Source organism: Colletotrichum costaricense, assembly GCF_030867565.1.
Source record: "Colletotrichum costaricense strain IMI 309622 chromosome Unknown Scaffold_11.1, whole genome shotgun sequence".
Classification (NCBI taxonomy): domain Eukaryota; kingdom Fungi; phylum Ascomycota; class Sordariomycetes; order Glomerellales; family Glomerellaceae; genus Colletotrichum; species Colletotrichum costaricense.
This window is the reverse complement of record NW_026848240.1, coordinates 1,746,810-1,760,962: the sequence shown is the minus strand read 5'-3', so window position 1 is coordinate 1,760,962 and position 14,153 is coordinate 1,746,810. Positions and strand designations below refer to the sequence as shown.

At 53.1% G+C, this 14,153-nt stretch overlaps 3 protein-coding genes across 3 annotated transcripts; 2 read left to right on the top strand and 1 right to left on the bottom strand.

The window, feature by feature from the left end:
* Positions 1 to 4,734: 4,734 nt before the first annotated feature.
* Positions 4,735 to 6,814, bottom strand: CCOS01_10924 (KH domain-containing protein; the record flags this gene model as incomplete). The annotated part of the gene is made up of 4 exons (XM_060459077.1): positions 4,735 to 4,847; positions 4,903 to 5,068; positions 5,125 to 6,596; positions 6,670 to 6,814. Coding segments are annotated over 4 exons (1,896 nt in total), but the record flags the coding sequence as incomplete, so codon positions are not given.
* A 1,840-nt stretch (positions 6,815 to 8,654) lies between these two features.
* On the top strand, positions 8,655 to 9,083 carry CCOS01_10923 (uncharacterized protein; the record flags this gene model as incomplete). Its single annotated transcript, XM_060459076.1, has 1 exon — positions 8,655 to 9,083. A coding segment is annotated over one exon (429 nt), but the record flags the coding sequence as incomplete, so codon positions are not given.
* A 1,260-nt stretch (positions 9,084 to 10,343) lies between these two features.
* Positions 10,344 to 12,536, top strand: CCOS01_10922 (plasma membrane fusion protein PRM1; the record flags this gene model as incomplete). The annotated part of the gene is made up of 1 exon (XM_060459075.1): positions 10,344 to 12,536. The coding sequence occupies one exon, from the start codon at positions 10,344 to 10,346 to the stop codon at positions 12,534 to 12,536; it is 2,193 nt and encodes a 730-aa protein (XP_060310877.1).
* Positions 12,537 to 14,153: the final 1,617 nt, after the last annotated feature.

Here is a 14,153-nt window from a genome sequence, read left to right as displayed (position 1 = left end):
AGTGAGAAGCGAGCTGCATTCGCTGTTGGCTGTCGAGTTGAGTATCCTGCTTGTTTCTCTCTCTCTGTTCATGACTGTTCTGTCTACGTAGTATGCCATGCCATGCCATGCCCATGTCCATGCCCCTCTCCCCGTCTATCCGTGTGTGTATACAAGTATGTGTGTGTGTGTGTGTGTGTGAGAGTGCTCCAATTCTTCTGCACACCCACCCCAGCACATCCACTCGCGGCCCGCGGCGCTCTGCCGGGGAACACAGACAGGCCTTCCCATCGTGAGGAACGATGTCCTGTGGAGTTGATGTATGTATGTAAGAAAAAAGGCCTTTGGCGGCCACGCTTCATAGGATCACGAAAAGGAGGGGTGGGACGGGAACGGGGGTAGAGCGAGGCGAGAGGGAAGAGGGCATCTTGCCCCGAGACATTTCTTGCAGTGACATTCCAGGCACCCAAATTCTGTTCAGCGTGTGTAACTTTTCTTCTCTGTGGAGATGAGGTGATTTGAACGGAAATGGCTTTTCTTGTTGTTTCCAACGGCGCTGAGACACTGCGCCGAGCCTTTTTCCTTTCGTCTCTGCGTACGTAGCACGACTTTCGCCAGTACAGATCCAAGAGAAGAGTAGGCACGGGATATCTTCTACCATTGACACTTCACAGTCGAAGATCGAGAGTCAGAAAGAGATGTGCGGGAGGCACGGGAGACACGCGGCGCAAAAACAAGCTTTGAGATGGGATTGTCTTAGGGCCGGGCGAGAGAGGCAGAGCATGGATCGCGAAGCGAGCAATGCAACATGCCCCTTTCAGGATAGCTCCGGGATCAAGCTCCCTTGCAAACGGCAGACCTCAAGTTGTCCCCTCCCGAGTCCCGCATTCCGCTGTCTCTGTCTCTAAGCGTCTCTGAGTGTCTCCCGCGGGGATCAGCAGTTATGTGTCAGTCTGCTCTCTCTAAGGGAACAAACCCCTCGATCGTCTGTCCTTATGGCCCAAGATAGCTATGGCGATGGTTTCGAGATGCTGTTGTTACATTCAACACAGCCTCATGCCACAGTGATACCCAAAATGCTCCCCCATATTCTCCCACTCTTGCCCCCTCATGACCCCCCAAAAGTCATCCTGCATTGCAACCTTGGATCGGCACATGCAAGGCCAGATAAGGCAGACGGTTCGAAGGGAGCACACAGTCCGACAATCCGCCTTCCGTAGAACAACATGCGGGCACGGGAGCACGTACATCCGCACGCCTTTTCTGCTCGAAGAGCCCGTTTTCTCTCCCACGCTCGCTGGCTCGAACGGCCTAGACCCTTGACCTATTCTGAATCAACGACGCTGTTCAGCGTCCGTTAACAAACTTTCCCAAAAAGTTGACTCGGGTACACCAACCTGAGGACCTCGTGCTCGTGCGCCTCTTTCTTTCCTTTCCCCGTTGTTTACGGAGAAGTTAGAGTGGCCCTTTCGGTTTAGGCCGTCGCCCATCCGTCACTGAGCGCCTGTTACGGCCGGCCGGTGGGATGACAATATCCGAACAGAACAGGAGTGACACCACATATCCTGACCTACCGACGGATACCGGTACATCTTTCAGAGGCCATGAACGAATCGGCTTCTGACAGACGGCAGAGTCGGGGACTCGACCAATGCGGGGGGAAGGGAGAAACGCAGTCTCTTGCGCATCCCTCGTCCTCCCCTGCACGGCATGTCGGTTCATCACGTCTCTCTGTTCCCACACCAACCTTAACCTTACTTACACTCCTCGCTCTCGCTAATTCATATCAGTCAGACATTGACAGGTAGGTAGGCGACGCATGTAAGAAGGGCGGTTGTGAGTTGAGGTGTGCGTACGGGCGACCACACACGCATACACGTCCCTGTCCGACAAATGTCTCGCGTGAGATTTGCATCGAAGCACAGCCAAACTCTTGCCTGTCTCGCCCGTGATAAAAAAAAATAAAACCAAAGTTTTGTCAAATCGCCTGGCAGTTTCTTGGCGTGGTGTCGGAGATACTTCCCGCCGCGCAGAACTTTCGGCTCGCTCGTCCTTCCGCACGCGTCGGCTGTGCAGATCGCAAGCACCAGTGGTTTTTGATTTCTAGATGAACCGTTTAGAAAGCTTACACACCAACAACCAAATGGAACCTTATCGCCAAAGAGATTCAACAGGGAGATTCAACAGGGAGATTCAACAGGAAGATTGAGATAGGGTGAGAAAAGGGACAGAGCACACGGCGCAGCACAGACTTGAAGCTCGCAAGGACATTTCACATGCATCCAGACAAGCAGACAGATGAGGGTAAGAGAGATAAACCTCACGTACATCAACCATGCACATGCACCCGCACAGGCGAGAATATCTACACTTTATCTCACTTTACTTTCACACTTGCCCATCACCCAAAACACCTGCGAGATGGAAATCAAAACTTCAGTCCACATACCGCAATAGTCAACTTGCAGCAAGATTTCTGAAAAGCAAATCTCAAGCCTGATGTTTCCCGCAGTCCGCATCAGGGCCGATAAGCGAGAGAAAAAAACATGTCTGTTCGATGACACCACGATTTCGAAGGACCCCTTTCCCCCCCTGCCTCACACATGTCTCTCTGTTTCTGAGGCTCTCCCACACAAAGTGCCATTCAACGGCGAAGATCAATCAAAGTTTGCTGCCTGCCACGCCACGCCACGGATACTACCACACTCGCTCGCGGCTCAGTCCCGCACAGGCTCCTACAGATAATGATGAGCATGCAAGAATCTCTGCCGCGAATATCGGCCCTGGTCTAGGCCACGGGCTTAACATGACCGTCCATCGTCTACTGGCCACCGGTCCACCCCGAATGTAGTGTTACAACGCCGGTCGCATCAGCCTGGATTATTATTGACAATGACTGATGATGATCATTCTTCACCTTCCCCTGCTCTCTTCTCTCCTGCTGATCCGGCTTTAATTGCTTGTGACAGTCACATCAGTCATGAAACCAAGAGGTAGGCAGAGAAGATGCAGATGATGTATGGCACTAGAGGTAGAGAGGGCGAAAGAATTTCATGGAACGAAGATTCCACGACCATGGGAGGTCATTCTCACACATCACTTACTGTCCCTCAATCGCTCTCCAAAGCCATCTGCTTTACAATCAATCCATCAATCTCTGTACACAACACATCGATACATCATCACTATAGTCCAAATCTCATCTGTACCTTGCAAAATCGAATGACATGGTCTGATCCCCAATCACGTCTTCCCATCTCCATGCAAACATCTCCATCCTCATCCCCATGTAACATTTGAAGAGTCCAAATCATTCACCCTCTTTATCATGTGAAGATGACTACAACTGCCTCACTCGCTCAAATCTGGATGATCTGGGCCTGCATCACCTTACCTAAGAAAAAACAAGGTTTCCCTCATGCCGCCATCGTACCCCGTCACGTCTCGGGAGGCACAGCTTCCTACACATCCGGGGCGACCACAGCGCCAGCCCCTCAGCACGTGGCATCACGGATGTTGCTTATCTTGTACCTATTTTCAAACTTGTTTGTTGAGCACTCAACACTACGTTCACTCTGTTTCGACGACAGTGTCCTGCTAAAGAGACGTTTCCGGATCGTGCGTACATTTGTCATGAGTTGTCAAACAGGTTTGTTCATTGGAGCTGAGGTGTGAAGAAGTGTTCCCTTGAGAACGCGAGTGAAGAAGATCGCATGTGATGTACAAAAGAAAATTTGCTCTAGGACTCACACATCACATGTGTCTAACAAGGTCGAGAAAATTCATTTAACTCGGAATTAACTATTATACAGAGTGCGCTTTTTCTTTTTGTTTTCCCTTTGCCTATTTCGCGTCCCTAGTTGCGCTTCATCCACCGGAAAGCAAAGAAAATTGGGAATCAATTTTGCATATCGCATGAAAAGATGCCGGTCAGGCATTGTACCCACGAAGACTGAGAAGGGAAGATGGACTATACGATAGAACCCGTGGAAGCGAGCTTTACTCGGGAAAAGTGTGACCGTGTATCCACGGAAAGATTTAGTCGAAAACCATGCAGATGAGGTGGAGGCGGATGCCATTCCTAGAGGCAGAGTATGTCCTCAGGCGAACCACACCCAAGTAGTGCCCTGCAGCTGCATCATGACAGCAGGCAAGGGTCTCAAAAGTTCATCATGGCCACTCTTGCAAATGTTCCACGAGGTAGTAGGTGCCAAAGTTGTCAAGTCCAGGAATGCTCGCAAGACCCAGCAAAAAGGTGTCCTTGCCGTCACATAGGCGTCAGGAGTGTGCATCATGGAGAATGTGGAGTAAGTCCATGTTGCAGAGCAGCATTGAGCACCATGTCCATGTCAAGAGTCGAATCCAGTTCATGACAGTCAAGGATCATGTGCAAGCGAGAACGTGCCATCATCATCGTCAAATGCCAGGTTCAGTGCATCGAGATATCAGCGCGCTTAAGCAAAGCCAGAGGCAGCTTGCCTAGCTCTTCCGTGGGTGGTCCTCTCCCCTAATTCGTGATTTTGTCCAAAGAAAACAAGGTGGGCGCTGTGCTGTTGCAAGTCCAGCGGGATAAGAAGGTATCAGTCGTTGAATGGTTCGTAAATGCGCACTGCCATGAGCCTCCATAGTCAACGTGCATGTGCGGTGCTTCAGTATACGTAATGCGAAAAGAGGCATCAAGTCGAGGTCCAAGGCAAGTGATCAATCACATCACACAAGCATGTCCCCTACCGGAAAGGGTGCATGCAAAAACCTCTATGAGGCTCCAGGAGGCGCTGCACCGGGCTGACCGGCCGCACCGCCGCCTTGTTGTTGCTGATAAACGAGGGACTGGTACCAGAGGGCAAGGTAGTTCTGGTATCCACCATCTACAGAAGGTTAGTATACGATACCAGTTGCTGGCCGTGTCATTGATAGACTTACATTGCGCATATGGGTCGGCTCCGTCGGCTCCAGCGGGAGCTTGAGCAGCTGGTGGGTTAGCAGATCCTGATGCTGATGGGTTAGATCCCTGTTGAGAGTAGCTTCTATCATAGTCTTGGTTTTGACGACCGCGACCACCGCCACCGCCTCCAGAGTTCTTCTGGCGCTGTTGTCATGTTAGTTACAATTGGATATACGGTAGAATCGAGGCCTGTCACTTACCACTGCGTCAACCTTTTCTTCAATCGCCTGCTTGGCTCTGGCGATACTATCGCGCGAGCCGATAAGGGCAATCTCGCGCTGAACCTCGCCTGGACCGGAGGACTGGGCAACATTGATCTTGCAACCAGTGCCGTTCTGCATATCACGGATGGTCTCGCCGCCCTTGCCAATAATCATACCCACAGCCTCGGATGGGACGTAGATGGCGTCGTTGATCTTGTCACCGCTGCCGCCGCCCGCTCCACCCATGGGCGCAGAGTCTCTCTGATGACCACCACCGTCGTGTCTCTGGGGCTTCTTGGTGGGGGCTGCAGGTTGGCCCTCGTTTCGGCTGTCGCTATCCACAATCTCCATGATCAGATCCTTGGCTTGGGCAGCTGATTCACGAGAGCCGATGAGGTTGACAGGTCGAAGTCCATTGACACTCTTGGATTCACCAACAATATTGATGTGGCAGCCAGACCGCTCCTGCAAATCGCGAATGGTCTCGCCACCGCGACCGATGATCAGGCCCACGGTTCTATCGGGTACCATAATCTGCATGCAGTCCTCGCCGTCGCGAAGAGCTGCAGCTCCGGCTCCGGCAGCGGCGGCAGCGGCGGCAGCGTTTGCTCCAGGTGGTCCGCCGCGGTGGTCGCGAGGTGGGGGTCCCTTGGGGTTCGCAGCGCCACGGTTGATGGCGCCCATGCCACTATCGTCGATAATGCGGTTGATGGCCTCCTTGACTTCACTGCGCTGTGCCCTGGGACCACTGATCTTGCACTGGCGGAAAGGACCATTATCGCTGGAGGGGAGGAACTGCACCCGACAATTGGACTCTGACTCGATGCGACGAAGGTTTTCGCCTTGTCTACCGATAATGAGACCAACAAGGCTCGACTCAATCTGAATTGTCTCGGCGTTGTCGTCACCACCGCCACTTCCTCTCAGCGGAGATCGCTCTCTGCCGTTAGAGTTGCGAGGAGAGAAAGTGCGACCACGCGGGCCAGGGCTGTAGGATCGCTCGCGGTGACCATAGTCTCGTGGAGCAGGGCGATCGTCCCGGCGCTCGTCTCTGTAGGGGTTGAAGTTGTCGCGGAACTGGTCGCGACGGTTGGAAGGAGAGCGCGACCGCGAGGATCGGCCGTAGGCTCGAGAATCCTGGCCGCGGGGGGCTTCGTTGGAGTAGACGAGGGGTCGGTCGTAGGATGCCACGCCCTTCTCAGCAGCGAAGGCCTTGGCTTGCGCGATGGCATCGGCGATGCTGACTGTGCCAGAGTTGACGGGTCGGATAGAGCTAAGATCCAGACTGCCGCTGGATGTAGGCTGGGGGAGTCCCGGGTAGCCACCGCCGCCGCCATACGGGGGCGCGTTCTGCTGGGGCATCGGGGGGTAGGAAGGAGGCGGCTGGCCACCGGGAGGAGGAGGATAGCTAGGCGGCATGCCGGGCTGTCCTTGGGTCGGCGTCGAAGATGTGCCTCTTTGTGCTGCGCCTGAATGAATAAATGCGATCAGTCTGTGTTCGAGGGTGCAGAAACAGATTCGTGTCGTGTCTCGGGTACCTACCTAGGGCAGCGAGGATGGAGGAGATGTCACGAGGTGGTTCGGCCATTGTGGCTGTCGCGTATGCAGAATGCAGGGCGCGATCAAAGGTCAGATTGTGACTTGTCAAAGAAGAGAAAAGAGTGTCTGATCGTGTCGGAGGGCTGAAGACTTTTTGCGCGCAAGAGGAATTTTCAGCGCGGCCTAGAAATGAGTCGGGTTGATTCCGAGAGTGGGTTTGATCAGGTGACAAGGATGTGTGTCAATGCCAGCAATCACAAAATGAGGTCGCAAATCGGTCTCTGGACAATCACGGCCTTGAATTAAGGTGAGTCGCGAAGGATTCTCAGGTGTTGTCAGCTTGTCAAGATGTGCTAGGGCAAGCCGTGGTGGCACTGGTAGGAGATGTGATAGCGAGGTTTGAGTTTGGCGAGACCGCCTGCCGAAAACAGATTGCTCCTTGCTACGCAGCGTGGGTTGAGCTGTGAATATGATGCGCAAGGTCGGACAGGGGCAGGAGGCTGGAAAGTGGCATGGATCCTGTGAAAAATGGGCGTGTCGGAATTTTGTTCTTCCTGTGCTTGACCGTGCTTAACCTGGAAGGCACGTCGGGCAGGTCCAAGTCGGGTCTGGGCCCATCACAGTCCAAGCACGTGACACTGGGATGGAAAGTTGGACTTGGGTCCGCAATTGTGGCACAGGCAAGCACTGCAGGTCAAGCCACAGTTCTCTGGAGAAGGTATGTCGTCACCGTAGAAGGTTGGAAGCCATGGGTGACTGCGCATCTGACGTGCAATCTTACCAGCCAACAAGACGGTGCTAGGATGACTGAGACTGGGGAGTCTCGTACAGAGAGTTTTCAGGTGAGTTTGCAAAAATGCATACTAAAGTGACTGGCCCAAGGCGCAGCTGAAGCAAGTCATGTCAATGCAATGCCAGACAGTTGGACGAAGCCGACTGACTTGTAGCAGCAATTATCAATAATGATGCAGTTCACTGTTAGACTGCAACAAACTTTACACACAACTCGTGTAATAACATGGTAGACTGAATGAGGAAGGCCCACGATGTATTATCCACGGACCTGACCGTGAATGATTCTCTCATTTGGAGGGACAGATGCTTTCTGGGCCAAAAATCGCAAGCGCCGGCCTCATGGCTGGCAGCCATGAATTCTGTAGCGAAGCGCCCATCGTCGCAGAGCGCGGGCCACCGTCGGCCAATCAATCCTTGCCAGCGTCAAGACTTGAGACGACCCCACAGAAAGAAGGAAGGAGTGACAGAGCGTGGGAGCTTGGATGCACAGGGCAAGTGCGAACTTCTTGTTTAGTGGAGCCACTGCCAATTGCCGCAACACTCCAAGTTCCATGGACTTCCCTTAATGGTACCTGAATGATCTTGCGAGGAAGGGGCAATGGCACAGAAATGCGACTTGGAAGGCGACCTCAATGACCAATCTCACCCTCACCATCTCTGACTGCGCCTGCGCCTCTCATCGGCAAGAGGGGGCCAACGTCGGAAAAGTCAGGAAAGAAGCAGTGAAGGCCATCCTACGTTGCGTTCCTTCCTTGCCTTCTTGCCTTCCAACTCTTCGTCTTATCTGTGCCTGAAGTGAATGACCGGCCAATGCCATTAAACGAACATTCCTGGGATGCCACGATTTGTGGGATTTCGACAAGCTTTTCCTACCGTCTGACCAAGATCAGCCTCCAAAAGACCGTTCCTGTCATAAACCGGTTTTTAGCATTCCGTGGTGGTCGGTGGCAAAGGCTTGGCATCGATCATTGCTTGTTGCTCAGCAAGGACCCCAAGGACAGACGACGAGCAACAACCAGTCACGGATCACAACACCAAGAAACCCATCTAGGGTCCATATCCACTCTTTCACCATTATCCTATCCAATTCCCGGCCATTCTTGCCATATACTTACAAGGATTAGACGTTAGCGGCGAGAGCCGAACTGCTCTTTTCTCACGACGATTGGACAAAGTGTTTGGCAATACCTCCAGGGATCCCCTGCTGGCGCCAGCCATCCGCCGTCTCTTTTCGTCTGCTGGCTGACGATCTTTGCTCTGTTCCTGCTTCGCTCGCTGCGGTCCCTCACATCCTCTCCCCGGTCACCGTGACCCTTCGTGCAGTTTCCGAGAGAAAACCACACAAACCTCGCGACATCCCCGGATGCCTCCAGCAAATCCAGAATTGTCCAGACCAGCCTAACCAGGCCAACTCACCGTTTCTCCGCCCGCAACGGCACCAAACCCGTCCATGCCTCCTCCGCCGGGCACAGCCACCGGTAACCACCTGGTCTGCTGGCGTGACTCGCGACGGGGATGCCACTGGAGCGGCGCCGTTCACCTGGCGCCAGAACGGTACCTTATCCTTACGAGGTGGCACGGGTGGGAGGCTCTCCGCAATAATCCCCCAGTCTTGCCAATGACGTCGCAGCGCATTCTTGTCGTGAGCTCTCTGGATCAACCCGAGCCTATGAGCGAGACCAGGTTGTGTTAAAATGCCTTCTATCCTCTGCGACACCCCCGGAAAGGCGATTTTTGGAAAGATGGGCACCATTCAACCGTTGCTCCGTGGTGTCCCCTTGTTCAGTGACTCAAATCTCGACTTGTATATCACTCTCGAGTTCGCCCCCATTCATGAAGCCACCAACTGTTGGCCTGACTTGAGTAGGGCTATAGCTCTTGTGATACTGCAACTCAGTTTCACTCAGCAAGTTTCAAGCAAGAGTCTCATCGTTCGATAAGACCTCGTTGTAGGAGCAACGAAATTCTACCTCACAACTCCTCACTCTCGCCAAGCGATCACATATCCAGCGCTCAGCTCTTAGCTCTCACCTCACACCCAGCCCTGGCTTCGACAAGACGGATCGAGTCTATCGTAACAGGGCATAACATCATCCGATCTAAATACGGGCAACACGACATCAAATCTCAAGAGCCCCATTTCGGCCTCCGAAAATATCACCTTGCCTTAGCAGCGTTTGGGCAGCCGCTCATCGTGACCCCGGACGACAGATTTGGTTGGCTGAGAGCGTCTGTTGAGCGCGCTTAGAAAACGAGCCTCGCCCAGATCCCCATATCCACCCTCACCGGGTGTCGCCAAACGAAACAAAGATTTGGGCCAAGTCGAGGTAATTTCCCTTCAAGGCCACGGCCAAAGGGCCCATTGCTGGCTTTCTTTGGCATTGTGGTGTGAATCAGGTAAGCCGCCTTTGTTTTCTTTTCTCGACTTTGTTCCTATTGTTGCGCGCCTATTGCTAGGTGATCCTGTGGACCTGGCCGTGTTAGTCGGCTTCCTTTTATTATGCGTATTGCCCAGTCATTCCCATCCTCTCTGGTCTCTGTCGTCCTTCCAAGTCATCCTCGTCCTGTGTATCCATATCTTCTCCCGAAAAAAATACCCCACAATGAATGAATAGAAGCTTGTTCAGAAATCAGTGCTTGACGAGTTTCCTTTGTCGCTCTCTTTCCTTCGTCACTTTTTCCTCTTTCCCTCTTCGTGTCGAGTGATTCACCTAATTTCATCACCAAACTCCAACGATTAATTTCTCCTCGACGTCGACCGCCGTTCTATTTGCTTCATTTCTTGCATTCGCCTTTCTTCTTCCCCTTATTTTATCATTCATTTTTCTCTGCTGGCTCAGAAATACTCGCATCGGCTTCTTACATTCTTCGATAGAATCAACATGTTTTCCTCACGGAATCGCAAGGAGGAGGCGGCCTACCCGGCCGTCCCCGACTCCCTCAGGTCGGACTCGCTAGAGATGGCGGAACTTAGAAAGACGCAACAAGCGCGAGCCGACACTTCTCCCACCATAACACCATACCTTAGTCTCTCAGCTAGGCTCTCTCAGATCTGGCTGAACCGCTGGACGATCCTACTATTGCTCGTACTTCTCAGAGTCATCTTGCTCATCGCCAGCCTCAACGATAATGTCGACGACGCGAATCAAAAAGCACTCTCTGCTTGCACAAAGGTCGAAGATATTGGCAGCGCCATGGCCTCGATGCCTCACTATCTCTCTGTCGGTGTCAACGAGCTGTCGGCAAAGGGCATCGAGAAGACCCTCGACGGCATGGTTGCTGCTCTGGGTCTGATACTCACTGGTGTTCAGAATCTCATCATCTTCGTCATCAACATGATGACATCGATGTACACCTGTCTTATCACTGCCTTCATCCATGGCGGCCTTGATGTTGCCTCTGACGTTACCAAGAAGGTTACCGACGCCATGAACAAGGTGGTTGGCGACATCAGCAATACAATCGATTCTAAGGCTAAGAGCCTCTCGGATGGTATCAACAAGGCCGTGGACGCAATCGAAAACTCTGTCCTTGGTAGCGTTCTGCCCGACTTTCCCAAGGTCGACTTCTCGGGGCCTGTCAACGACCTGCGCGACATCAAGATCGACTCCAGCGGCTTCGTCAGCGACATCAACAAGCTCAACGATGACCTCCCTACCTTTGAGGAGGTTCAGAACTTGACGGCTCAGGCTATCTCGTTCCCTTTCAACCTGCTCAAGCAGACCGTCAACGACGCCTACAAGGGCTACAAGTTCGATCGATCAGTCTTCCCTGTCGCCCAGAAGCAGGCGCTGCAGTTCTGCTCGACCAACAACAACATCTCCGACTTCTTTAACAACCTCCGCGACATGATCCAGAAGGCTCGCATCATCTTCATTGTCGTTCTCTCCATCTTGGCTGTGCTGGTTATCGCACCCATGGCCTGGCTGGAGATCAGGCGCTGGAGACGCGAGCGAAAGCACGCTCAGATCATGGCCAGCCACCAGTACGACTCGATGGATGTGGTCTACATTGCTTCCCGCCCAATGACCGCTACCTGGGGTATTAAGATTGCTTCCAAGTTCAAAGGCCGTCGTCAGATCTTGGTTCGCTGGGCCATTGCGTACGCTACATCACTTCCTGCTCTATTCGTCTTGGCCCTTGCCATTGCTGGCTTCTTCTCTTGCCTGTGCCAGTACGTCCTGCTCAAGGCTGTCGAAAGAGAGGTGCCCGCCCTTGCCAACCAGGTCGGCGAATTTGCCGGCGAAGTCGTCACCTCGCTACAGGATGTCTCCAAGCAGTGGGCTGATGATGCCAACGGTGTTGTGCTATCAACGCAGAACGAGATCAATCAAGACATGCTCGGCTACGTCACCAACGCTACCTCGGCTGTCAACGACACGCTGAACACATTCACCAACACCATGACGACTGGTCTGGAGACTGTATTCAACGGTACCATCCTCATCAATCCCATCAAGGACGTTATTCGCTGTACTATTGGTCTCAAGGTCGAGGCTGTCCAGAAGGGACTAACTTGGGTCCACGATCACTCGCAGATCTCGTTCCCTCTTTTCGACAACGACACATTCAGCCTCGGGGCTCAAGAGTCCATCTCGGGCGACTCAGACCTCAAGACCTTCCTATCGTCACCTTCAAGTGTGTCAACCGACGAGGTGACTGGCGCCGTGACTCATGTTACCGATATGCTTCGACGAGGCATCATCAAGGAAGCGCTCATCTCTACCGGCATCCTTCTCGTCTACGTCATTGTCGTCCTCATTGGCATCATCCGCGCCTTGGTTGGCATGGCCATGCCCGACAAAGGCCGTGGTGAGGGCGGGTTGCGCTACACCGGCGACGACCGCCCAGCCATGAGCCCGCGAAGCCCTCCCAGATCCCATGGCAACGACTCCCGCTTTCCACAGTTCGGTAGCGATGCGTCTGCCGTGGATGATGACCACTACTCGGGCATGCGAGATGAGAAGGCCCTGAAGAAGACGAGCGTGCAGAGCGGCAGGGCGCAGCCGACGGAGGGTCATCAACGACAAAGTTCGTATGGACACCTCGACACAGCATCATCAACCAAGTTTTAGCATGGTATCTACGAAGTATCGACAAGACAAAGACCAAAAGACCAAAAAAAACAAAAAGAAAAAGACAAAGGTTGGAGACCTTGATACCTCCGGCCTGGGCTGGACCGAAAGCCGAGAGATACCCCTCATTTACGACAGGTCTGAAAGAGATAGTACGAAGAGCATGATATTCGGGCGTTGAAGTATGATTATCAGGTATACTTCAATTTTTTGATGGAACGGGAAAGGAATGGAGAGGGAATACTTCAAAAAGATACCAACGGCTCAGTCGCCGCACCGTTTGTTTTCGATTCTACAACGGATCTCATTTTTTGCGCTCTGATTGACACCAGTCATCAAACTTTCTCATTCTCTAGAATGAACTTTTGAGTATGCAGCAGCGTCACCGACTGCCACAATGTCTACTCGGTAAATACGTCTAGGTAGTTCAAGATTGAATATACTGAAAGCTGCAACCAAACACTCTATTCCGTGTTCCCTGATAGCGTAGCCGCTGCGGAGAAGTGAATGACTGATACCGGCCAGTGGCACAACCACAGCCCCGAGCGGTATTGCCGCATCTAAGGATCCGATTGTCATGATCATCGCCGGGAGTAAGCGGCGATGATGGTGACTGGTAAGTGCGGCGGCGGCGGCGACGACAAAGACGTTGTCATCTGATCGTCTTCAATCCTACGAGGCACCTGAACCTTCTCTGATTAGACTTCAACCGCTACCAATATCATCTGCCTCGGTGACATGTTCCGCGGTTTCTTGAGGCAGCTCCGTTGTCCTCTGACCAACATCACCATGACTTGCGGAGATGAACAGGCGTCGTGGGAAATTTGATATCTGATCAAGGAGACAAAACAGACTTTCGGGACAATTGGACCGAGTAACGGGAGCCCCCACGACAAGGCGGGATGTCACGAAAGAGCCTCATGAATGGGGTTCCCGATACGAATCTCATGGTATGGTGTCGCGTGTGTGTCACGAGGGTAAGGCACGGCGAGATTAAAATCCCATGTTTTGTTTGCCTGCCGGTGCGGGCAATGTTGGTGAAGGGTGGGGCGCGGATTGCCATGGCGGATGGCAAAAGTGGAGACTCGGGGAGTCTGGAATAACCTCTTTTGGGCATCTCCGCCCCGCCCTCCGACCGACTTTCTGGGGCGTCATCGTCCAGGGACTCCCGGCCCCACACCCGCCACTCTCTTTTGATGGGAACCGATGCCGGATGGTCGGCTTGTTTGTTCATGGTTTGAGCGATCTGAGTGGTTCAGGGCCTCGGTTCAGGGTTCTTTTGGACTCCAAGATTTGCCTTTGCTGAAGTGCCTAGCATCTTCGTTTCGGTGCCTGTGAGGATAGGTACCTCATGCCCTTGAGGCTCAAAGGGAGCATTCCGGGGTATCGATCGGTGTGACTGTTGCAGGCCGTCCACCTTGGCGGACGATGGGCGGGCAGTCGATATAGCGGTTGAACATGGTCATTTCCAGGGCTGCCCTGGGGGAAAACATAGATCCCAATCGCCCGGTGTTCTGCCCACTTCCATGGCATAGATACGGGGGCATTTAGGCACGGGAGAGGTGCTGAACACAGCTACAAGCAGCTGAATCGGGTGGACACAGGGCACGTCGGAGC